Source organism: Amblyraja radiata, chromosome 16 (assembly GCF_010909765.2).
Source record: "Amblyraja radiata isolate CabotCenter1 chromosome 16, sAmbRad1.1.pri, whole genome shotgun sequence".
In the NCBI taxonomy this organism is placed as follows: Eukaryota; Metazoa; Chordata; class Chondrichthyes; order Rajiformes; family Rajidae; genus Amblyraja; species Amblyraja radiata.
Window position 1 is genome coordinate 22,707,228 of NC_045971.1, and position 26,330 is coordinate 22,733,557.

A 26,330-nucleotide genomic window follows, 5' to 3' on the forward strand; every position below is an offset into this window, starting at 1 on the left:
ATTTAAAGCAAGCCACAATATTGGTAAAAAATAAGACCATAACCAAATATATTTACAAAGTGTGGCATTGGTTTCAAGTTTTTGGTACATGCTGACAGATAGAACAATAAATACAATGACTTAACACCAACCAGCAGAATGGTGCATAGATTGTAGAGCAATCTGAAGTTGTCCAAAAAAACCCCTAAAATGCAATAATAGAAATCAAAGGATGGAAATCATTTTATTAGTCCCACGTACAGCCTGTTGAAAGAGACAGAAAAGACAGTTGGCACTGGTTTCTGAGAGAAACAGGACAGATAAAAAACATGTACTTGGTCATTGGGGATGAGGAGGCGACATTTAGCAGGAAGTACCGTACAGTTTTAAAAACTAAAGCCAATACCCGCAGTATGTCACAGGTCATCATAAGCACGAGAAATCTCCTTTGTGAATAGGTAGGAAGGCTCTGTTAGAATTGGAATGTTAATTCAGGCAGGCGTCTTGCGGACAAGGAGAAGTGAGTTGGGAGCATTATTCATCCAGAACCCCTCCTTAAAACTTGCTCAGAGGCCGACAAAGCCCACACAATGCAATAGTTCATTTCAGAAATGATAAGATACTTTCTTCTTTATGACGAGAGTACTGAATACATGGATTGGATTAAATATAGACACAAAAAGCTGGAGTAACTCAGCCAGTCTGAAGAAGGATCTCGACCCAAAATGTTACCTGTTCCTTTGCTCCAGAGATGCTGTCTGACACGCTGAGTTACTCCAGCTTTTTGTGTCGGTTTAAACCAACATCTGCAGTTCCTTCCGACACACTTGGATTGGACTTCCGTATGGACTGGAAACAGTGGTGCAGTGCGGGGTTATTCTTGATATTGGAGTTGGACGGAGTTTGCTTTTCACTCAATATGGTGAAAGATTGGAGCTTGTTTGTTGCAATGGTGCATAATATGGATACAGAATATGCCACCGTTCCCAAAACCTCAGCTGAGTTCAGCTCTGCCCAATAGCTTCCACCTTGGTATTTTGCTGGGGAAACTGTACCAATGTAATGCAAGAGGCAGTATTTAAACATGGGAAATCCTTCAATACTCCATACGCACACATTCCCACTTCTTTTGTGAGAGAATGCAAAGCTGTTACATTTCCGAGGTGGTACAAGTACATTTGGTACAACGGCACTGTTGAACTGTGAGTAAAGGGGAAATGCTTTGCTCCTTACCAAGAATTGAGCCGAGCCCTTCTATGTCCTACAGCATAAACATGCAGGTACAGCAGGCAGTGAAGAAAGCTAGTGGCATGTTGTCCTTCATAGTGAGAGGATTTGAGTTTACGAGCAAGGAGGTCCTACTGCAATTGTACAGGGCCCTGGTGAGACCACACCTGGAGTATTGTCTGCAGTTTTGGTCTCCTCATTTGTGGAAGGACATTATTGCTATTGAGGGAGTGCAGCATAGGTTCACCAGGTTACTTCCCGGGATGGCAGGACTGACATATGATGAAAGAATGGATTTACTAGGCTTATATTCATTGACATTTAGAAGGATGACATGGGATCATATAGAAACATATAAAATTCTTAAGGGATTGGACAGGCTAGGTGCAGGAATTTTTTTCCCAATGTTGGGGGAGTCCAGAACCAGGGGCCACAGTTTAAGAATAAGGGGTAGGCCATTTAGGACTGAGATGAGGAAAATCTTTTACGCCCAGAGATTTGTAAATCTGTGGAATTCTCTGCCACAGAAGATTGTGAAGGCCAATTCACTGGATGTTTTCAAGAGAGAGTTAAAGGGCTAACAAAATCAAGGGATATGGGGAGAAAGCAGGAAAGGGGTACTGATTTTGGATGATCAAATATGATCATATTGAATGGCGGTGTTGGCTCAATGGGCTGCTCCTGCACCTATTTTCTATGTGTCTATAACGCAAAGTGCTGGAGGAACGCAGCTGGTCAAGCAGCATCTATGGAGGGAAATATTCCCAACATGGGCTGTGACCATTCTTCATACTTCCAATCAATCGGTAGAAGGGTCCCGACCTGAGACGTTGTCCGTCCTTTCCTTCCACAGATGCTGCCTGACCCACTAAGTTTTCCGAGTACATTGTGTTTTGCTCAAGATTCTAGCATCTGCAGTTTCTTGTGTCTCAATTCTATGTTCTGTTTGCCTTCATGAGCAGAGTTACTCAAATGACATTAGTTTTGAAATCTGCTTTAAAATATTAACTACAAAAAGCAAGCTTTGCAATATTGGTAAATTAACTATAACCAAAAAATATTTACAAATTGTGGCATTGCTTTCAGGTTTCTGATCGGACGGGAGAAGCCTGGAGAAACCAGTGAGGTTGCCCAGCTAATACGTCAAACCCTCGAACAGGAGAGATGGCAGAGGGAGATGATGGAGCAACATTACGGCCAATACGTTGATGATGATGAGGAGGTAAGAGTTATCAGGTGTATCATTCCCACCTTGTTACAATTCCCATGTTGTTACTTTCCTGATAGCACATCAGAAATGGTTCTTGGTGAGACATAGCAATGTCTTTTCCTCATCGTCAGAGGTTGAGGGGAAACTGGATAGAAGTATATAAAATTATGAGAGGCATGGACAGGGTAGGCAGCCAGTCAGAACCTATTACCTAGGTTCTAGAAATACCTAGAAATATCCAACACTAGAGGGCATAGCTATAATGTGAGAGGGGGAAGGTTTAATGGAGTGGTGCTTGGCAAGTTTTTTCCATAGAGGGTGGTAGTGGCTTGGAACACTCCCACTATGGAAAAAAACTTGATGGTTGAGGCAGATACAATAGTGGCATTTAGGAGGGTTTGTGAATAGTGCAGGGAATAGAAGGAATGGATCACGTATGGGCAAATGAGATCAGTTTAACTTGGCATCATGTTCAGCACAAATATTGTGGGCAGAAGGGCCCATTCCTCTTCTATGTTCTATTATCAATAATTCCATTGCTCTGAGGTTCCACTATGCAACAGAGTGACATAATTAAGCTCTCACACTGACAGAACAAGAATTGCTTGACACAGATAGACATACTGATGCAAATGTCGTCCTAATGCTGCCGACTCACACATTGTCCCGCAAAATCATGCCCCCTTGTGGCAGTTGAGCATCCTCCATCAGAAGGCCTATTCTGCCAGACCTCATGTTTACAGATTTAGGCACTGAGTATGTCATGTTGCAGGCTTATAGGACTTTGTTTCAGCTGCATTTTGAGCAGACATGCAGTTCTGGTTGCCCCATTACCAGAGGTGTTGGAGAGGGTGCAGAAGAGGTTTACCAGAATGCTGCCTGTATTGGAGGGTATCAGCTTTAAGGAGACGTTGGGCAAGCTTGGATTGTTGTCTCTGGAGCATCGCAGGTTAGATTAGATTAGACTTTATTAATCCCCTTATTCAGGGGAAATTCAGATATCCTTGCAGCACACTAATAAAAATACAACATAGCATTCAAGAAGTTCAACACCAAAACACTTTGGTGCCTTCCCCCACTGTGGGGGAAGGCACAAAGTCCAGTCCCCATCCTCTTGTCCACCCAGAATCGGGCCTATTGAGGCCTCCACAGTCGCCGCCACGGCGCCCGATGTTCTCGCCGGGCGATGATACTCCGGCGTCGGGAGAACCCCCAGCGGCTTGGGGTGCCAAGAATGGCCGCCTTCCCACCGGAGACCGCGGCTTCCAAGCCAACAGACCGCGCCGGACAGAGCTCCACACACTGGCGATCTCGGTGAGAGATCCCAGGGTCCGGGATGTAAAGTTCAGCGCCGCAGCTGGCCACTCCACAGAACCGCGGCTCCACAATGTTCTTATCAGCGGTCCCAGCATACTGGAGTTCCAGCGCGGCGACCCAGGAAAGGCAACGCCCGCTCCGCAACAGCGCTCCAGCGCTGCGCCGCCGCCAAAGCCGAGGTTCTGGCCAGGTCCCCTCAGGGAAACGTCGCTCCAGGACCCGCTGGTAGGCCGCGAAGACAGGTCGAAGGCTCTGCTTGGAGGAAGGCAGCCCCTCCGACCAGGTAGGGACTTGAAAAGCAGTTTCCCCCTTCCCCCCCCACCACCCCCCACACATAAAAAGATTAGACCCCCTGACTACACGTTTTGACATACTAAAAATAATAAAAAAGAAGTGAAAAAAAACGGACAGCTGCAGGACAGGCAGCCGTTCAGGACAGCGCCTCCTCCTCTAGGTTGAGGGGAGATCTGATAGAAGTATATAAAATTATATAGGGTAGACAGTCAGAACTAGATGGCATTGTGTTAAGGTGAGAGGGGCAAAGTTTAAAGAAGACATGTCGGGCAATATTTTTTGCTCATTGAGTGGCAGGTGCCTGGAATGAATTACTCGGGGTGGTGGTCGAAACAGGTACAATAGAGGTATTGAAAAGGCTTTTAGACAGGCATATCTAAGTCAGGCAGGGAATCGAGGAATATGAATGACATGCAGGCATTGGAGATTAATTTAACCTGGCATCATGTTTGGCACAGGCATAATGGGCTGAAGGGCCTTATTCCCGAGGTGTACTGTTCTATGTTCTACTGAATTTTTGTCACCTCTCCCTGCATTGGCTACTGAAGCTTTGGAATATTAGTGGAAACTTTAAAGAAACTGTGTAAATGTTGTTTTTCTATATTTCTGTGCATTTCCACAGATCTTTCTATGAAGTAACAATCCTCTATCAACTTCTCCATACCGGCTGCCTAGTTCCAGCAGATATTTTTATTTTAATGATCAGAAAAAAGGGTTTATTGTCCGGTAACAGTGATTCTGTCATTGGCCGAAGAAGTCTTCAACAATTATCGTATAGGCAACCTCCTAGTTATTGTGCCATTTGGGTAAAGGAAATTCGCCCTTGTAGAATTCATTTAAAAAGTTGGGATGCAGAATGAAATTCGCTCTAACGGAAATTATGTGCAAATAGGATCAATAAATAAGCACGATTTTGTTTTTGACACTCATTCCTTCACGCACATGACGCAATTCTGCGTAATGGAAAGTTGTCTTGCAGGCTGTTTTCTTGGAATGCAAGCTCCCCAAACGAGGGGCTGGCCTGTCTTTGATCTTTCATGGCAAGCGCACAAATGCCTTTGACCAGCTTTCTTCCCCCCCCCCCCCCCCACAATCAGTCTAAAGAAAGGTCCCGACACAAGAGTCCATCTGCCTATCAAAAAACACCCTCACCTGTATAAGACTATTACCTTCCAAGCTTTGTCCTGCCCCTCCTCTCTTCCAGCAACCCCACCCCCCCTCCTCTCTCCTCTACAATCATTCTGATGAAGGGTTCCCACCTGAAACGTCTCCTATCCAAGTTCTCAAGAGATGCTGCCTGACCTGCTGAGTTACTCCAACACTTTGTGTCTTTTTCTTTGTAAACCAGTATCTGCAGCTCCGTGTTTCTACCCACATTAAAGAAAGCTTTGCATTTTGGCGTGTATGCTGACACCCTTTACAAATCGCATGTTTATGGTGTAGCCATGTGAAAGGAAAGGAGGTAGTCAGGAATAAACCGTGGGAAGGTTCATGTGACCACGACAAAATTAGAGTTTAATACCTGTATACGCCAACCTAGCTGTAGCCAGGAGATATGTGGACAGAAGTGATTGTCTCTTATGTCCAAATTCATGAATCAAGTGTGTTTATTTGTTACTTGCTGCAGCTTTAGGGCACTTTAGACGCAACAAGTTGAAGTTCAGTTTCACCATAATTGGGTTTGTGTTGACGTATCAGTGTGTGTCAGAGCCCCAGGGGACGTTTGTGTCACACAGTAGGCAGGTCACGCTCACTGATAACCACAGTTCAACTAAACATAACTTGTGGTTCACAAAATACACAAGTAAACATCTGCAGGACTGCGGTTTCCATTTTATGGGAACTAATCTAGACAAATCAAGCAGCCCCATGCTTACAGGAGCTCCCGGTTGCGAACCGTTTTAACTCCCCATTCCCACACTGACCTTTTTGTCCAAGGCCACCTCCATTTCCAGAATGAGGCCACAAGCAAACTGGAAAAACAACACCACATATGCCGCTTGGATAGCTTACAACCCAGCGGTATGAACATTGAATTCTACAATTTTAGGTAACTACACAACCCTCTCCATCTTTCGTCTTCGGCCTTCGGCCCACAATGTCTGAGCCGACCATGATGCCAGTTTAATTCATCCCATCTTCCTGTAAGTGTCCATAGCCCTATATTTCCATCTTGTTCATGTGCCTGTCTAAAAGACTCTTAAATGTTGGCATTATATATAATTCTATCACATGTCCCAGGCAACTACCATTCTCTGTACGACAAAACGTACATCACATATCTCCTTTAAACATTCCCCCTCCCACCTTAAATCATTGCTCTAATATTTGAAATTTCCAGCCTGGGAAAAAGACATATACTTTTATAAATTTCTATCAAGTCGCCCCTCAGCCTCCTACACTCTAAATAAACCAATCAAAATGTATCTGATATTTCCAGGATGTTACTCTCCATTCCAGGCAACATGTTGGTGAACCTGTTCTGCACCCTCTCCAAAGCTTCCAAATCTTTTCTGTACTCTAATGACCTGAACTTCACTCAAATGTAGCAAATCAAATGTAGCATAATTGAAGTTTTATACAGATGCAACATGACCTCCAAACCTTTATAGTCAGTGCCGATGAAGGAAAACATGCTGTCCGCCTTCATTACCACCCTATTTACTTGTGTTGTCATTTTCAGGAAGCTATGGACCAACATCCCCAATTCCCTCTCTACATCAATGGGCTTATAGTTCCTGCCATTTATTTTATACTTGCATATGACCTCCCAAAATGCAACACCTCACGCTTGTCCTTCAGCCTATGCCCTCTCGTTCCTGAATAACATTCACTCTATCTATTTCCTTCATGATGGTGATCAGCCATGATCACATTGAATGGCGGTGCTGGCTCGAAGGGCCGAATGGCCTAGTCCTGCACCTATTGTCTATTGTCTATCCATAAGATTATCCTTCAGCCTTCTGTGTTGCACGGAATAAAGTCCCACCCTGCCCAACCTCTTCCTATCTCTCAGGCCCTTGAGCTTGGCACCATCCTTGTAATTCTTCTCTGCACCCTTTCCAGCTTACGCTTCCATTATAGTTTGAAAAAAAAATTCTGATGTGATTTATCGTCTGCTGTTTTTCGAATCCTAAGCAAAGATCAATGAATAATTGAGAGGAGTGATTATTAAGTAGCAAGCTCCAAAGCCTCAAATGATCAAGCAGAATAAGACGGAAAACCATCTGAGCACCAAAGTCTAAGTCATACCTCATGTGACAATATGTTCCACAGTTTTGGTGTTTTCCTATCTGCTGTATAATGTAATTGAACTTAATTGAGTTTTCTGTTCTGAACTGTATTGTAGGATTATGAACTATTTTCACTCAATGTGAACAGCGCAAAGAGCAGTTCCCTCAACAGCAATAACAACAATAGCAACTGTCATGCATTGGTAAAGGTTTGCCACAATGGAGTGCTTTTGGATTTGAGACCTGTGCATGGTGTGAGATCTGTATTGCCTCGCTTTGGCCAACTGCTTTCTCTCTTGCATTTCTTTTCCTGTTGATCGTAAAGGCCAAGTTTTTCCACTTTGATGGAAAGCCCATGAAGTAAATGATGCAATTGAAAAGATTATGCATGTGGCCACATTACATGTCCTGGCATTAGCCCACCAGAGCCGTTTTGATGGGTTCTACCCGGAACTCGACTTGCATCATGGACCTTCTTTGAGAAGAAGGGAGGGAAATCACACCTGGGCTTGGGCCAGTATTTGCTCTCCTGGGAAAGCAAGACAAGACCATCTCCCCTCCAGGCGCCTGATGAGAATGGCCGGAATGATTAAAATGCATCATTTTATACAGTGCAACATACTTTCCCCCAAAATAGTTTGCCTCCAAGAAGTCAAATCAAAGTTACAGTCATATGTACAATTATGATGGGATACAGGTACAATGAAAATCTTGCTTGCAGCAGCACCATAGCCACATAGACTCAAGGAACGCACAGAAATATAAATTATACATTATTATATGCAAATTACTTACAAATCCTACTGGACCGTGTAAAGAAAAAGACTGTGCAAAAGCAAGAGATCAGTGCAAATCACATTTAGAGAGCAAATCCATGGTAATTCAATAGGTGGTCCTTAATGTTCAAGAGTGTCCCAGATAGAACAATGAAATTCTTACTTGCTGCAGCACAGCAGAATATGCTATCATAATAAATAATATAACAAAACTCAGAAAAACAAACAATAACAGAGCAATAATAATAATAATAATAGTCTATTGTAGTCTATTGTAGTTCATAGCTTATGAGGTTTTAGTGTTTAATAGCCTGATGGTTGTCGGGAAGAAGCTGTTCCTGAACCTGGACGTTACAGTTCTCAGGCCTCTGTACCTTCTTCCCGATGGCAGTGGTGAGATGAGTGTGTGGCCAGTTGCCAAAGTAGGATTTGGGTTGTGCAGGTCAGGTAAAGAACCTGATAGTGTAGGAAACCAGCTGTCACTAAACCTGGTGAAGTGGGACCTCAGGCTTCTGTACCTCGGCCCTGATGGTGAAAGTGAGAAGAGGACATTGTCGGGATCCTTGATGATAGACGCCAACTTCTTGAAGCTGTGTCTCATGTAGATGCTTTCAATGGTGGGTAGGGCCGAGTCCACCACTCTCGACAGCTTCTTACCTTCTTGGGTGCGTAAGAATTGCTGCGTCAGGTCATGATGCAACCAGTTCTTTTTACGAGGCATCTGCAAATGTTTGTTGGAGAATTACCCGTTGAAACTCTATAAACTTATAAGAAAGTAGACGCTCAAGGGAAAATGGGAGTGAATGGGTTACCAGCCAGAAGGGGTTGGCTTCCTTGGAGGTAGATGTTCTTCTTGGTGAAGACACGTGATGGAATATCGCAATGAGCAGGTTAATGGTCCCACTTAACACCCTGGAACTGCAGAAAATCAGGTGGACAAGCAGAAAGTCTATTATATGAAGCAACGATTAAACTCTTAATTGGCTGTAGAAGTCTTTATTTCACCCTTGAGTTTCCTTTACAAAATCAGTTAAAGAGATACAGGGAAGCCTTTTAGCTTACTGAGGCTACACTGAACCAACCCACCACCTCCATCATCAGATTTCACCTACACACTAGCAGCCCTTTACAGAGGCCAGTTAACTTATCAACCTGCACGTCTTTGGGATGAAAGGAATCCAGAGCACCCGGAGGATACCCACACAGTCACAGGAAGAACGTGCAAACTCTACACAGACAGCACCCAAGATCAGGATTGAACCAGGCTCTCTGATGCTGTGAGGCAGCAGCTCTACCAGCTGCACCAGTGTGCCGTCCCATTAACAATGGGTTTACTGAACATCTGTGGATAAACAGCAAATTATAATGTCTTTGTCAGGGCGGTTCTAGTAGAGAAATCATGCTTTTATTCTGTAAGTTGCTGGAAAGCAGTCCAAGAAGTAGAACACAATTGAATTGCTATTTTAAGATGCAGTGTAATCAGACACTACTAGGTCACGACAAATGTGGGTCAGAATAAAGCTCCACCCGTCTAGTTTGGAACAAACTCTGGTAAAAATGTTTCCCCATTCCAGTTTCAGACACTGCTTCCTCCTCTCATGCCTGTTCCGCAGAGTTTAACCTTTCTTCACGACCAGATGGAGACTGCCTCACCTCCAACCTTCAAGCTTGTAGGTGGGGAGGAAGTTCCAACAAGTTTCATACAAGTGCAAGACCTTTCCCTTCTCCAGTGAAGTGTTACCCGTCATGCAGAAGGTCCTACATTTGATTTCACTTCCCGGCATTTGTCCCATCCATAACATTGTCAATTTTGGGGATTGTGCCCAAATTTTCCAGCAGATTCTTAATCAGGAAGTGATTAGTCTGGCCTGTGGATTCTTGTGGAGATGGGGTAAGTGTTGTTCCCACATGCTAATCAGTAATAGAGAGCAAAAAAAGCTATTGAGTATGTACCTCTGTCCTGTGGAGAGTGATGCTCAATGAAAATTAGTTTAGTTTAAACGCGAAGTGTGGAAATCGTCCCTTTGGCCCATCGAGTCCGTGCCGACCAGCAATCACCCGTACACTAGTTCGATCCGGCACAATAAGGACAATTTACAGAAGCCAATTGACCTACAAATCTGCACGTTTTTCGAATGTGGGAGGAAACCGGAGCACCTGGAGAAAATCCACATGGTCACATGGAGAACATGCAAACTCCTAACAGACAGAACCCGTAGTCATGATTGAATCCAGTCTCTGGCGCTGTAAGGCAGTAACTCCTGGTGGAAGGAATAGACAGGCAACGTTTTGGGTTGGGACCCTTCTTCTGACTGGTTAGTTTGTGGATTTTGGGAAGGAGATAGAAACAGGGAATGCAGGATTATTGAGCTATAATGTTGGAAGCTATGGAGGGGTGATGAATTTGGTGATGGTCTGGGAGATGTTGGCCTGTCGTTTGTTCGTGGGATTACGGTCAAGGCGTAGGTAAGAGGAGGTGTCCGAGTCCTGAAGCCTGGCCTTTGCACAGGAGAGGATAAATGAAAGATGTGAAGCTATTCTGACAACCAGGTACTTAACATGACCAAGACAAGACAAAGACAGGCAGCAATTTGTGATTTTGACAGATTTCCTCTAATTCCAAGTAGTTGAGAGATAGAACAGAATTGTCTATGAGATGTGGTGTACATTCATCGATAGGGAGCTTTTATCGACACCTGGTGGTGAGGTGAGGAACATTCTTCATCACTCACAATGCTCAGTAAGGTTTGACTGGGTTCAACATGGCTCCCTCCTACAGTTACGTGTTGCAACAACGTGATTTGTGAAACGGGACTAAGCGACACAGGCCTTCTTTAAAAGCAACCCCTCTCCCTCTCCCAGTACTTCTTTGGCAGCCTGGTTAAGCCATGCTCCCAGCTCAACGCTGCCAAAAATGTTGACAAACATGTTCATAAGTCATAGGAGCAGAATTAGGCCATTTCGCCCATCAAGTCTATTCAGTAAAATAATCTTGGCTGATCTATCTTTCCCTCTTAACCCATTCTCCTGCCTTCTCCCCGTAATGTTTGACACACTTGCTAATCAAGAAACTGTCAACCTCCACTTTAAAAATACCCAATGATATGGCCTCCAACACTGCCCCGACTTTGAAAGGCATATCCTGCTGTTCAGTCTTCCATGCTCCAGTACCTCTGTAACCTCAATCTTCCAAACACTCCCTCTCCCCCCAATTCCAGACCTTTGCATCAAAAACGTTACTATCCCCCCCCCCTTCCCTTCCCCCTTCCCCCTTCCCATTCCATCTATATCCCTCCCTCTAGCTGTACATTTTACTCCACCTTTCTTTATCCAACATCCTTTTGTCTGCTTTTCAGCTCTAGCCTTTGTCACTTACTCCATCCATCTCACTCTCTCCTCCTACCCGCCCCTCCCTCCCCATCACCTGTCTCCACCTATCACTTGCCAGGCTCTGTCCCACCCGCTCCTCCCTTTTCCAGCTTATGCCCCCTCCTCCTATCAGTCTGGAGAACTGACACACAATCTTGTCCATTTCCCTCCGCAGATGCTGCCTGACCCACTGAGTGCCTCCAGCATTTTGTGTTTTGCTCAACTGCTTTAACTCCTTCCTTTCATTTAAATTTCTGCAATTCCGCAACTTTGGAAGTTTTTCCATAAGCCCCTCTACCTCTTAAGGAATCTTCTTAAGTTAAAACCAAGCCCTTGCAATTTGTAACTAATAAGCCCTTATAGCGTATGCTTTCACCAGACCACTGCTTAATAATACTCAGGTTTGGCATCTTGTGTTTCATCAATCGTAACATTGTAGGAGGATCTTGTGGAAGATTCAGGAATATTAGCTAATAATGCTACATAAATGCAAATTGGTGTTGTTTTCACATCAGCTAGGAGATTTGTTGGTGTTACAGTTATTGGCATCGTGTAACTACAAATGTAATTGGCTGTTGTGATCTCCTTGTTAAATTCACAGTCAGTTCAAGTGTTAAATTCATTCGATTCTTATTCGAAAGGGAATCACGTTATTGCATCTTCTAAAATAATAAAAAGCCAAATCATGTTGGTGCTGTAAAACAGTAAGGCACTTAAGAAAATCGAATTCTAACCTGGATATCAATTAATAATTTTAAGACATTTCAATCAGTGATAGTCCTTTATTAATAATGAATGATCCATGTCAGTAAGATTGCGCTTTCAAGCAACAGGGGCGTGGTACACTTGAGTGGAATATATCATGTTGTATTAAGCAAAATACTGGAAATTCTCTGAGGATCTGACAAGTTTAGTAAAGAATGGAACAGGTTTAATGTTTCAGATCAATGATTCGAAAGATTAAATGTGCTTTTAGTTTTGAGATGTTATTAGGAATTTACACATCTGTTTCACAGAGGAGGATATAAAAATAAAACAAACTCCAGACTACTGCTGGTTATATAGCAAAAGGAACTTGCAAATGTTATGGATGAAAATGAAAGATCTTTAGACTTTAGACATACAGGCTGACCAGCTATTACTCCGTGCATTGGCACTATCTTACACACTAGCGACAATTTACAATTTTACCAAAGCCAATTAACCTACAAACCTGTACATCTTTGGGGTGTGAGAGGAAACCAGAGCACCCGGGGAAAATCAATGCAGTCAGGGGGAGAACGTACGAACTCTGTACAGACAGCACCCTTGCTCAGGATCGAACGGTCTCTGGCGCTGTAAGGCAGCAACTCTACCTCTGCGCCAATGAGCCGCCCGAGTGAATGCTTGGCATCTGCTTAGCAAAATGAGAATGCAATATAAGTATGTGATGCGTGTGAAATAGTCCTGAACAGATTGTTGGCGTTTTTTTAATAGTTGCCTGTTTATTCCTATTCTCCATAGAAAAACAGGTGAGATATTCATCATTGTTCACTGAAACACAAGATGTGTGTAATGGAGGTGGCAATTTTAAAACTAGCGCAGTGCCGTATATGGGGCAGAAATGGCATGAATTGGCTACCCTTTTGGAACTGTTGGTGGAGCAGAGTGTCTGGATGTAGGGCAGGTCAGCAAAGTTGTATGAAAGACTTACGAGCTGAGGTAAAGAATATAAGAGTAGCGAGCTTGTGTTTTTACTAGTTGTTGGTTAGTTTGTGCGCTACTTGCCGTTCTGTTCACTATGTTACGTTACACTATGTTTGGAGAAGAGATTTACAAAGACTGGAACATTTTTACTCTGGGGATGGATGGAATAAGCTTGGGTGTAGAACATAGGAGGTTGAGGAAGACTTAATTGACTGACTGAAAAATACAACATGGAAATTGGCCCTTCGGCCCACCGAGTCCATTCTAACCATCAATCAGCCATTCACACCAGTTCTGTTGTTCCACTTTCACATCTACTCTGTACACACAAGGGGCAATTTAGTCTGTGATATCCTTTGTTTCACTATTCCAAGAGGGTCTGCAACCTCACATAAAAACATAGAAAATAGGTGCAGGAGGAGTTCATTCGGCCCTTTGAGCCAGCACCGCCATTCATTGTGATCATGGCTGATGGTCCCCTATCAATAACCCGTGCCTGCCTTCTCCCCATATCCCTTGACTCCACTAGCCCCTAGAGCTCTAGCTAACTCTCTCTTAAATCCATAGTACACAAACTCCTCCTGACTCATGAAGATGTAATATGGTTAAGTAGCTCTTTTTCAATTGTCGGAGATATGAAATGTCGGTGTGTGTGTGTGCGTGGTGTGAATTTTCATTTTCTGTGATTCGGCATACTTCTAAGTGAAAGAATACCGTGGATTGGAGCAACTCCACTCAGTCAAGTGTGTATGGTATATTTCCTTTCACTTACGTATAAATGTCACCATTGCACTGCACATTCTCATTTGCATGAGTGAGATAAAGCAGAAATAAATAAATACAACAAAAAGTAGTGTGCAGTAAATTCTACAGATCCAAAATGTCTGATCACATCCTCTGTTGTGTAAACTTTGTTAACACCCGCTCCTTCGTTCCACTTTGTCAAATAAATTCATCTTGAATCATGATATGAATTGTCATTGGATACGGGTGAGGTGCTGGAGGATTGGTGGGTGGCTAATATTGTGCCTCCATTCAAGAAGGGCTGTCTGGAAAAGCCTGGGACCTATAGGTCAGTGAGCCTAAAATCTATGGTAGGCAAGTTACTGGAGAGTATTCTGAGGGATAAGAAATGTATACATTTGGATAGACAGGGGCTGTTTGTGGATAGTCATCATGGTTATCAACATGGGAGATCTTGCCTCAAGACGGAGTTTTTTGAAGAAGTAACCAAAAAGGTTGAAGAGGGCAAAGCAGTAGAAATTGTCTTTATGGACTTCAGCAAAGTATTTGATAAGGTTCCATATTGAAAGTTGCTCTGGGAGGTTTGATCGCATCAGATCCAGGGAGAGCTAGTCGACTGCATAGAAAGTTGGCTAAATGGAAGGAAGCAGAGGGTGTTAGTAGAAGGTTATTTTTGTGGACTGGAGGCCTGTGACTAGAGGTGTGCCTCAGGGATCAGTGGTGGACCCATTGCTGTTTGTGGTTAACAGTATATCAACGATTTGGATGACAATGTACAAGGCATGATTAGTAAGTTTGCAAATGACGCTAAAGTAGGTGGTTTTGTAGATAGTGAAGAAGGTTATCAAAAATTACAGCAGGATCTTGATCAGTTGGGCAAATTGCCTGAGGAATAATTAATGGTTTAATGTTGATAATTGCAAGCTGTTGCATTTTGGAAAGCCAGATCAGGGCAGGACTTTCACAGTGAATGACAGGGACCTGGGGAGGATCGTAGAGCAGAGGAGGATCGTAGAGCAGAGGGATTGAGGAGTTGAGGCACAAAGTTCCTCGAAAGTGATGTCTCAGGTAGATAGGGTGGTCAAGAAGGCTTTTGGTACATTGCTCTTCATCAGACTGCATTGTATGGAAGTTAAGATGTTATGTTACAGCTGTAAAAGATGTTGGTGAAGCCACATTTAAAATATTGGGTTCAGTTTTGGTCATCCTGCTATTGGAAGTATATTTTTAAGCTGGAAAGATTACAGAGAAGATTTGTGAGGATGTTGCCAGGATTTAAGGACCTGAGCTAGAGAGGATGGGCAGGCTAGGACTTTATTCCTTGAAGTACAGGAGGATGAGGGTTGATCTTATAAAGGTGTATATAAACATGAGGGGAATAGATAGGATCATTGAACAGAGTCTTGAATTGAATTGAATACATTTTATTTGCCAAGTATGTATACATACAAGGAGTTTGCCTTGGTGCTTTGCTCACAAGTATAACAACACGACATACAGTAGACAATTAAAAATAAAACATTACCCTTAGTAAAGGAATCAAGTACAGGAGGACATAGGTTTAAGGTGAGAGTCGAAGGGGTATGGGCCAAATGCGGCAGGTGGGTCTAGTGTAGATGGGGCATCTTAGCTGTCATGGGCAAGTTGGGCCGAAGGGCCTGTTTCCGTGCTGGTCTATGACTCTTAAATGGGTATTGCTCACACCCTTTTCTCTCCTTTTTATTTCACTCCTCTTCTCTCCTTATCTGACATCTTTTTGTCTCCTTTTCATCTCTAGCCTTTTTCCCATTTGCCAACCAAACCCCCCTCACTGTATTACCAGGCTTTGTCCCACCCCGCCTCTCTTTTCCAACTTTCTCCCCCCCGACTACAATCAATCTGTAAAAGGGCCCTGACCCTAAATGTCACCTGTCCATTTTCCTCCACAGATGCTGCCTGACCCGCTGAGTTACTCTAGCAATTTGTGTTTGATCAAGGCTTCAGCATCTGAAGTTTAGACTTTACACTTTAGAGATGCTGTGCAGAAACAGGCTCTTCGCCCCGTACACTAGCACTATCCTACACACTAGGGACATTTTGCAATTCTACCAAAGCTAATTAACCTACAAACCTGTAAGTCTTTAAAGTGTGGAAGGAAACCGGAGCACTCGGAGAAAACCCCCGTGGTCACAGGGAGAATGTACAAACTCCATACGGACAGTACCCATAGTCAGGATCGAACCCAGGTCTCTGGCACCGTAAGGCAGCACCTCTATCATTGCCCTACTGTGTCGTTGCAGCTCTTTGTGTCACCATTGAATAAGTAATATCCCTGATATTAGTATCTGTTTCTCAGTAATCTTGGTCTGTTGACTGATTTTGATGGAAGATCAAACATGGCTCATGAAACATTCATGTCATCACCAGACAGGAGAGTACGCAACAGACGACGAGGAAGAAGAGATGAGTCCCATGTTCGCCAACAACGACATGGCCATTGAAGTTTTCGATCTCGCGGAGAATGAAGATATGCTTTCTCCAGTGGAACTGGATCCTGAGAAGCTGGTGCTCAAGTTCAAGGAGGTAGGAAGCACTTGATTATCTGCCAAGCATTCCGCAAAATGTTTTTGTTTTGATTGAAAGGTACAGCCTGGAAACAGGCCCTTTTGCCCACCAAGTCCACGCTGACCATTGATCCCGTTCTATGTTGTCCCACTTTCTCATCCACACCCTACCCATTAGGGACAATTTAATAGAGGTTAATTAAACCTCAAACCCAACAGCTTTGGGATGTGGTTGGAAACTGGAACACATGGACGCAACCCACGCAGTCACAGGATGAACGTGAAAACTCCACACAGAGAGCAGCTGAGGTCAGGATCAAATCTGGGTCTCTGGTGATGTGAGGCAGCAGCTCTACCAGCTGCACCAGTTTTCCATGTTTAATGACCATTTATTTTGATCATATCGGCTTCAGTACATTTTCTCCCCTTCTGCCATAGCCTTGTCATCATTAAGGCTGTGCTGATGTTATTCAGCGGCCAGCCCCTAGAGGGCTCAGGTGAGTGGTCTCTGGCAGGTTGAGTCTTCCAGAGGGGCGCTGTGCTGGACCTCCCCATGGTTAACCATGCTTGCTGCAACCTGAGAGTCTCAGTCACCGATGTACTTATCAGCTGGTTTTAAGCTGGCAACCTGTGATGGTTGGATGAATCCTGTGTTGGTTGTTATTATAGCAGATGAACTATTGGGCTTCACATCTAGAGTCAAGTCAAGTCAAGTCACATTTATTTATATAGCACATTTAAAAAACAACTCGTTGGCCAAAGTGCTTTACATTTGTTATAAGAATAGCACAACAAAACAAACTACATACATATATACATGTAGCCCTCACTCAGAGGACGTCAGGAAAGGCTTGGGAGTATAGATAAGTCTTTAGTCTTGACTTAAAAGAGTCGATGGAGGGGGCAGTTCTGATGGGAAGGGGGATGCTGTTCCACAGTCTAGGGGCTGCAACCGCAAAGGCGCGGTCGCCCCTGAGCTTATGCCTAGACCGTGGGATATTCAGCAACCCCAAGTCGGCCGATCTGAGGGGCCTGGAGGTGGAGTGGTGGGTGAGAAGACGTTTTATGTAGGTGGGGGCAAGCCCATTGTGGGCTTTGTAGACATGGAGGAGGATCTTGAAGTTTATACGGAACCGCACAGGGAGCCAGTGGAGAGAGGCCAGGATCCGGGTGATGTGGTCCCTTTTTCGGGTGCCCGTCAGGAGTCTCGCTGCGGCGTTTTGGACCAGTTGCAGGCGGGACAGGGAAGATTGGCTGATGCCAGTGTAAAGGGAGTTGCAGTAATCTAGGCGGGAGGATATGAAAGACTGGACTAAGATTCTGAGATCCGAGTTAAAATCCCACCAAGGCAACTGTGGAATTTAACACCCAGTCTAAAGCAACTAGCAACTAAACAGCAAAACAACTAGTCAACAACTAAACTGCTAGTCAACTAAATAACTAGTCAGCTAAACAACTGCACAAGTAGTTAACTAAGCAACTTGTCTTAACTAAACAACAATAGGCACAAAGTTGTGGAGTAACTCAGAGGCAGCATCTGTGGAGAACGAATAGGTGACATTTCGGGACGGGGCCTTTCTTCAGATGCGGCCTTACTCCAGCACTTTGTCTCTTTTTTTGTACATTGTCATCTGCAGTTCCTTGTATCAACTATATAGCTAGTTTAAACAGTTCAAAATGCCAGTCTTAAACAGCTGTGGAATTCAAACAACTGGTCTTGCTTATGAAGACCATAGATGCTACAAATTGTTGGAAAGACTCGTGGTTAACGCAATGTCCTTCGGGGGAGGGAATTTGTCACCCATAGGTGGCCATGCCTATAGTTACTCCAGACCCATCCTAGGTACTTGATTGTTAAACACCCACTGAATTGACCCCCATTTGTCCGACAATAATGGGTGAGCAATAGATACACAGAGCAATACAACAAAGGAACTGGCCCTTCGGCTCACAGTGTCCGCTCCAAACACGATGCCAAGTTAATCTATCGTGCATCTGCCTGCATGATCCATATCCCTCCATTCCCTGCATATCCATGTGCCTATCCAAAAGCTCTTAAATGCCACTATTATATCTGTCTCCACCACCACCTTTTTGTTTGAGTGCTTGCCTTAACAAGGTCTCCATTACTGTGTGGAGAAGGTGATGGTCTTATCGATCTGCAGTGAATGTGCTCTCATAACACTGTTCGGTGTAGAGTTCAAACCTTTCGAGAGAAGATAGTTGCCCATCTCTTTGCAGAGCGTGTGTTCGCGAAGGTGATCCTAGTGCGAACACTACTGAGTATGACACCATGGAAAAATATAGACACTAAGAATGTATGTATGAAGAGTTTCAGCACGGTTTTTGTCCTGTGCATGTTTTTTTAATACGAACAAAGTTAATTTTGAAATTTTAAATAGTTCAACATTTTAACCTGGCAATGATGAGGGAAAACAGCACATGTCCACAGTAGAAAGTGGGAGGTGATGTGCTGTGGCACCTGCTGCCCTGACTTTGTATGCACTGAGGAACATATGTTTAGAAGGTGCTACGGAAAAAGTTTTGACAAGTTGGTGGCGTGGATCCTGTGAACAGTACTGTAGCTGCCAGCCCTTGTTGGTGACGGATGCAAGAGTTACTAATCTACCAGAGGTCCTTCCCCTTTGCATCCCTCCAGTGTTTTTACAGCGGAACTATTTGGTGTAAACAGAGACTTCAGTCGCAGCTAAAGTGCCTTGTGGGTGGAATCAGAGGTTCAAAGGAGCCTGGAGATTGCAGGCACCTTTCCTTGGGACTGTCGTTACACCCCTCTTGCCGATTCCACTTTCTGTCAGTGGGGCCTCCTAAAATCTTAATGGTGTGAATCTCAGTGATAGTAGGTGTCAGGACCAGAATTTCTTTAGCTTGAGGGTGGTGAATCTGTGACATTCATTGCCACAGAGGTCAAGACATTGGGTGTATTTAAAGCGGAGATTGATAGGTTCTTGATTAATAAGGTTGTCAAAAGGTTACGGGGAGAAGGCAGGAGAATGGGGTTTGGAGGGGAAACAGATTGAGTAGCAGAGCAGACTTGATAGGCCGAATGATGTAATTCAATTCCTCCCACATTCCAAAGACGTGCAGGTTTGAAGATTAATTGGCTTCTGTAAATTGTCCCTAGTGTGTAGGGGAGTGTTGGTGGATGGGGTGATCTGATCGCTGGACGGCACAGACTCGGTGGACGGAGGGTCTGTTTCCACACTGTATCTCTAAAATCTAACGTCCCTCCCACTCCCTCCAAACCCCCCCCCCCCCCACGCTTATCACCTTTACCTTCAGATCTATTTCAACTGACAAACAATCTGGGGATGCTCAGCAGACCTCTGAAACATAGAAACATAGAAAATCGATGCAGGAGTAGGCTATTGAACCCTTCGAGCCAGCACTGCCATTCAATATGATCATCCAGAATCAGTACCCTGTTCCTGCCTTCTCCCCATATCCCTAGATTCCGTTAACCCTAAGAGCTAAATCTAACTCTCTAGAATACATCTAGTGAATTGGCCTCCACTGCATTCTGTGGCACACAATTCCACAGATTCACAACTCTCTGGCTGAAAATGTTTTTCCTCATCTCAGTCCTAAATGGTCCACCCCTTATTCTTAAACTGTGACCCCTGGTTCTGGACTCCCCCAACATGGGGAACATTTTTCCTGCATCTAGCCTGTCCAATCCCTTAAGAATTTTATATGTTTCTGTAAGATATCCTCTCATCCTTTTAAATCCCAGTTCTAAAATGAAGCTCATTGATCTTCCCAGAGCTTGCTGGGGTTGTTTGCGACCTCCACCAACTAGTCCGGTGCTATCCAATTTTACCCCTGCCCCCTCACCTGGTCTATGGCTGGAGTGGCAAAATGTGTTGTTCCCCAACAAGAATGTTCCCATGCGAAAATTTGATGCGAAAAATTGCACTTGTGTCCGTTCTTTATGCAATATTGGTCTTGAGTGAGTGGGTAAAATGGAGTGACGGGTGGCTAGAAGATTCAAGATTCAATTGTCACATGTACCAATTAAGGTTAAGTGAAATTTGAGTTGGATGATGAATGAACAGTACATGACTATCAGTGATTATATTGTGCTTTATTGCCAGCTTCAGATAAAACACGCTGTAACCGAAGCCGAGATTCAGCAACTGAAAAGAAAGGTACGTTAGCTGCTTTTGGTGATGTTTACATTGACAGGAGTAAAAATCATTTGCAACCGTTACAGATGAAGAGAAGGCTGGCATATAAAACCACACTTTGTGCATGATACATTTTGTCATGATGTTTCAGAAACCTGTACAATAATTTGAATATGGGTTTGCATTGGATTATAGACACCGAATGCTGGAGTAACTCAGTGGGACAGGCAGCATCTCTGGATAGAAGGGATGGGTGATGTTTCGGGTCGAGACCCTCCTTCGGACTGAGAGTCAGGGGAGAGGGAGATACAGGGATAAGGAAGTGCAAGGTGTGACAATGAGATATCAAAGGGGATGAGGTTCAATGAAAATGTAGTCTGGCCACTCTGCTGCAAGTAATTTTAATCAAGATTACTATAATCCCCATTCCTGAGATGCTGCTTCTTCTTATCGAGTCTACATCACAAGATTAGAAATTGTTCAGCCAGGGCTGACCACACTTCTTGGCATCTGCATACAATGGTGTCTGTCTTGTGCTTCTTGTACGTGGTGGTGAAAAGATTGGTGGAAACAGGGCTGCAGTGTGAACGCTCTTTCCTTGACCCCCCCTGAGATGCTTCCTGCCTGTGACATAAAAGCATATATTTTACTGGAGAACTTGTAACTTTTAAAGATCAATAATGAGCTTTATGCATGGATTATCTGATTCCCCATGACTAATGTGTTCAGCAAGTGATTAGTATGTAGCTCAGACAGTAGTTCTTGGTTTAGAACTTGCTTGGCTTGCTAATTTTCTTCTAAGAATTTGCAGTTTTGGTACACATCTCTTTGCCCGCTTAAAGCTGTTAAGTTTCTGCAAGTGCTTTTATACCAACAGTGGTTTTAGCATTTGCATCAAATTAACTATTGAAGAAAATCTTTGAATTGTTTAAATTAAACAACTAATGACTTAATTAAGGAGAACAGAAAGGGCTAGAGTAACTCAGCGGGTCAGGTAGCATCTCTGGAGGACAAGGACAGGTGACATTTTGGGTCAGGACTCTTCAGTCTGATTGTAGTAGGGGGGAGAAAGCTGGAAATGGGGTGGGGGTGGGATATAGCTCAGCATGTGATAGGTGGATACACATCAGTGATATTTACTTTATCTGGTTAGAGCTGTTCAGTTTTGCCAAGTTCCTTGAGGATTTTATTAAAATGGCTCTGTTGAGAGCCATTTACATGGCATTGCAAATATGTTATCTGCTGTTTGAACATTAGCGCAGAGTGATTTAAATTTCATACTGAGTTTGCCACTTGTCCAAGTGATTGAGCACATCATTGATGTAAGTAGATCGCATCAGCGATCTGAGTACATTTAATGTCTATTTTAGTTTTTTAATTTTTAGTTTTAAAGATACAGCATGGAAACAGGCCATTTGGCCCATCAGGTCTGTGCCTACCAGCGATCCCCATACACCAGCACTATCCTACACACTCAAGACAATTTTACTGAAGCTAATTAACCTACAAACCTGTATGTTTTCCAAATGTGTGAGGAAACTGGAGATCCCGGAGAAACCCCACACAGTCACAGGGAGAACATACAAACTCAATACAGGCAGCACCCGTAGTCGGGATTCAACCTAGGTCTCTGGCGATATAAGGCGGTAGCTCTACCACCGCCCATGTAGCTATTATGTGTGCAGGTAAATTTGTGCTGGAGTCATCATTCTTCACGGCACTCTGGGTTAACTGGGTGTTTATTTTCACGCTGTGCTTGTGTCTCTGCGCAGCTCCATTCGACGGAACAGGAGAAAATGCGTTGGCGGATGGAAAAAGTCCAGCTGGAGCAAAGTGTTGAGGAAAACAAGGAGCGGATGGAGAAGCTGGAGAGTTACTGGATGGAAGCGCAAACACTCTGCCAGGCAGTGGATGAGCATCTGAAGGAGACACAGGCTCAGTACCAGGCACTGGAGAGGAAGTACAGCAAAGCAAAGCGCCTGATTAAGGAATACCAGCAGAAGTAAGAAATGCTCCCCGCAGAACTGGGGGAGATTTTTACCTTCATTCCCCGGGGGTGGGTGATGTATTGGAGTGGATCAGTTTCCTTTGCAGTAAAAATTATAATGGGCCACCGAAGATAGACTCAAAATGCTGGAACAACTCAGCGGGACAGGCAGCATCTCTGGAGAGAAGGAATGGGGGATGTTTCAAGTCGAGCCCCTTCATTAACTGGCAAGTGACCTATTCCAACAGATAATTACCTAGATCCTGAAATTCTCACCACTTGGATCTTTTTAGTGTGCGTCAAGAGTTGAGAGCATTGTAGTTTTCAAAAGGATAACTACTTCTGCTGTTGGGGTTTATGTGTGGTGATGTAGATAAGGTGGTCAAGAAGGTTTTTGGTACATTGGCCTTCATCAGTCAAGGTGTTGAGTATAATAGTTGGGATGTAATGTTACAGTTGTGCATGATGTTAGTGAAGCCACATTTGAAGTATTATGTTCAGTTTTGGTTACCCTGCTATGAGAATTATATTGTTAAGCTGAAAAGAGTGCAGGGAACCATATAACCATATAACAAATACAGCACAGAAACAGGCTATCTCGGCCCTTCTAGTCCGTGCCGAACACTTATTCTCACCTAGTCCCATCTACCTGCACTCAGACCATAACCCTCCATTCCTTTCCCGTCCATATAGTTATCCAATTTATTTTTAAATGATAAAATCGAACCTGCCTCCACCACTTCCACTGGGAGCTCATTCCACACAGCTACCACTCTCTGAGTAAAGAAGTTCCCCCTCATGTTACCCCTAAACTTCTGTCCCTTAATTCTCAAATCATGTCCTCTTGTTTGAATCTTCCCTACTCTCAATGGAAAAAGCTTATCCATGTCAACTATGTCTATCCCTCTCATCATTTTAAAGACCTCTATCAAGTCCCCCCTTAACCTTCTGTGCTCCAAAGAATAAAGACCTAACTTGTTCAACCTTTCTCTGTAACTTAGTTGCTGAAACCTAGGCAACATTCTAGTAAATCTCCTCTGTACTCTCTCTATTTTGTTGACATCTTTCCTATAATTTGGCGACCAAAACTGTGCACCATACTCCAGAATTGGCCTCACCAATGCCGTATACAATTTTAACATTACATCCCAACTTCTATACTCAATGCTCTAATTTATAAAGGCCAGCACACCAAAAGCTTTCTTTACCACCCTCCACCTTCTGGGAACTATGCACAGTTATTCCTAGATCCCTCTGTTCAACTGCATTCCTCAATTCGCTACCATTTACCATGCACGTCCTATTTTGATTTGTCCTGCCAAGATGTAGCACCTCACACTTATCAGCATTAAACACCATCTGCATCTTTCAGCCCACTCTTCCAAATGGCCTAAATCTCTCTGTAGACTTTGAGAGATTTAGGCCATTTGGAAGAGTGGGCTGAAAGATGGCAGATGGAGTTTAATGCTGATAAGTGTGAGGTGCTACATCTGCGAAATATTTACGAAAATGTTGCCAGAAGTTGAGAGTAAGAGCTAAAAAGTAGAGATTGGGCAGGCTAGGACTTTATCCCTTGGTGGATAAAGGGTAATCTTATTGAGGAGTGCAGGTTCATTGTTTCTTGAAATTAGCGTACAGGTGGATAGGGTGGTCAAGAAGACTTTTGGCACGTTTCAGAGGCTGAGGGATGATCTCATGGAGGTGTATAAGATCATGAGGGGGATGGATAGGTTGAATGCATGGAATCGTTTATCCAGAGTAGGGGAATTAAGAACCAAAGGACCTAGCTTTAAGATGAGAGGAGAATGATTTAATAGGAACCTGAGGAGCAACATACACATGGAGGGAGATGGGTACATGGGACGAGAGGGGAGGCGGCAATAACGGCAGGTACCATTACATTTAAAATATATTTGGACAGGTACCTTGATTGGAAAGGTTTAGAGGGTTATGGGCCAAATGCAGGCAGGCAGGACAAGTGCAGATTGGGCATCTTGGTTGGCATGGGCAAGTTGGTCCGAAGAGCCTGTTCCCGTTCTCCATGACTCTATGATTGTTCTTTAAACATAAGTTATCCGCTATGCTCAAGAGGATGTCAAGGGCTTTGTTATTTTCTTATTTTCCCTTTTGTGAAAACCACTTAAAATTGTTTGAAACGTTCAGAAAAACAAAGAACTTAAATCTGTAGTGGGGTTTGTTACATTCAACTGCACAGCTTCAGACTTCTGTATTATTAAAAAGCTGCCAATCTCTGATCTGTGTGTGTGGGTGGAATTTGCTTCTGAGCCTTTGCTGAATAGACAGATGCATTCAACTTAACAAAAAATTATTCAGATCAGGCAATTACTTGTACTTGTGCAATGATGCATATTTATCCTGCTACTCTGTTGAACATTGAAAAGAACATGGTATTCAACATGTACAACACAAAGTGCTGGAATAACTCAGCAGGTAAAGGAGCATCTCTGGAGGATATGGGTAGATGACGTTTCAGGTCGGGACCATGACTCTGAAGAAGGGTCCTGGCCTATCCATGTATTCCAGAGATGCTCTGACCCGCTGAGTGACTCTCGCACTTTGTGTTCTCTGCAGATTCCAGCATCTGCGCATCCTTGCCTCCACAATATTCAAGATGCAAGGAATAGACTTTTCAGCTTGTGAGGAAATATTAAATATATTCATATTATGCCGTTGTGCAAATAGGAGGCAGATGGTAGTGTAATTATTTATATCTATGTGGCATTTGCAAGTAGAGGAATATAATATAAGCATATTAAAGTCCCATATATCAACTTTGCCAGTAATAAATAACAAATGGCATAACAGAAAGGAAATTGGTACTTTGTCATGGAGTATAGAATTTGCATGTTAATGGTCATTTTTCATGGCTATTGTATTTTTTAGGGAAATAGAGTTTCTGAAAAAGGAAACAGCTCAAAGAAGAACATTGGAAGAAACTGAAAATTCACACAAAGAGGAGATTGAGAAACTTCAGAATAAGGTATGGCTGGTGACGATGGAAAATGTATCCGTGACGTTTTTGTGTGTGTGTTTATCAATGAATATTTGTCAGTGACATTTGTCAAAATGTAGAAACAAGGAATTGCATATGCTGGTTTACACAAAAGGACCCAGCGGGTCAGGCAGCATCTCTGGAGAAGATCGATAAATGATGTTTCAGGTCTGAGGAAAGGTCCCGACTGGAAACGTCAATTATCCACGTTCTCCAGAGATGCTGCTTGACCCACTCCATCACTCCAGCACTTTGTGTCCTTTAGTGACATTTGTCAATTCTATACAGAAATTGCATTGTAAATTTCCTAATATATCAATAATTTCCTAATATATCAATAATAAGTATGGAGGTAAGAGGATTGGATCAATTCTATGACACAGAATTTCATTGATGGAATGTTTGATTTTCAGAATTTCATTGATGGTATGTTTACAATCCATTTTATAACAGATCATTACAGCAAAGCTCACAATTTATCCTTTAATCCATCGTATAGCATGGAAGCAGGCCATTTGGCCCACCACATCCATGCTGACCAATAGGTTCCCATTCACACTAATTCCATATTCCAGCACTTAGCCCGTAGCCTTCTGTGCCTTGGTGATTCAAGTGCCCAAAGAAGACAGTTAACAATGGGGTCCATTTTACGGTGGTTTGGTCTGACATTTGTAGACAAATCTGTAGTTCTCTGCAACTACTCGTATTTTTTTACAACACAAAAAGCGCTCGGATGTCATCGGAGTAGTAGTAGGCCATTCAATCATGGCAGATCTGTCTTTCCCTCTCAACCCCATTCTCCTGTTT

General features: G+C 43.5%; 1 protein-coding gene across 1 annotated transcript in view; it reads left to right on the plus strand.

Moving 5' to 3' along the window:
• Positions 1–26,330, plus strand: part of ppp1r9b (protein phosphatase 1 regulatory subunit 9B) — a 203,553-nt gene that overhangs the window by 170,697 nt on the left and 6,526 nt on the right. Inside the window, exons 6-10 of the mRNA XM_033035329.1 lie at positions 2,293–2,428; positions 16,242–16,397; positions 20,491–20,544; positions 22,296–22,525; positions 25,415–25,511. Of these exons, the coding sequence (XP_032891220.1) occupies positions 2,293–2,428; positions 16,242–16,397; positions 20,491–20,544; positions 22,296–22,525; positions 25,415–25,511 (673 nt within the window). The remainder of the gene's footprint in view (positions 1–2,292; positions 2,429–16,241; positions 16,398–20,490; positions 20,545–22,295; positions 22,526–25,414; positions 25,512–26,330) is intronic.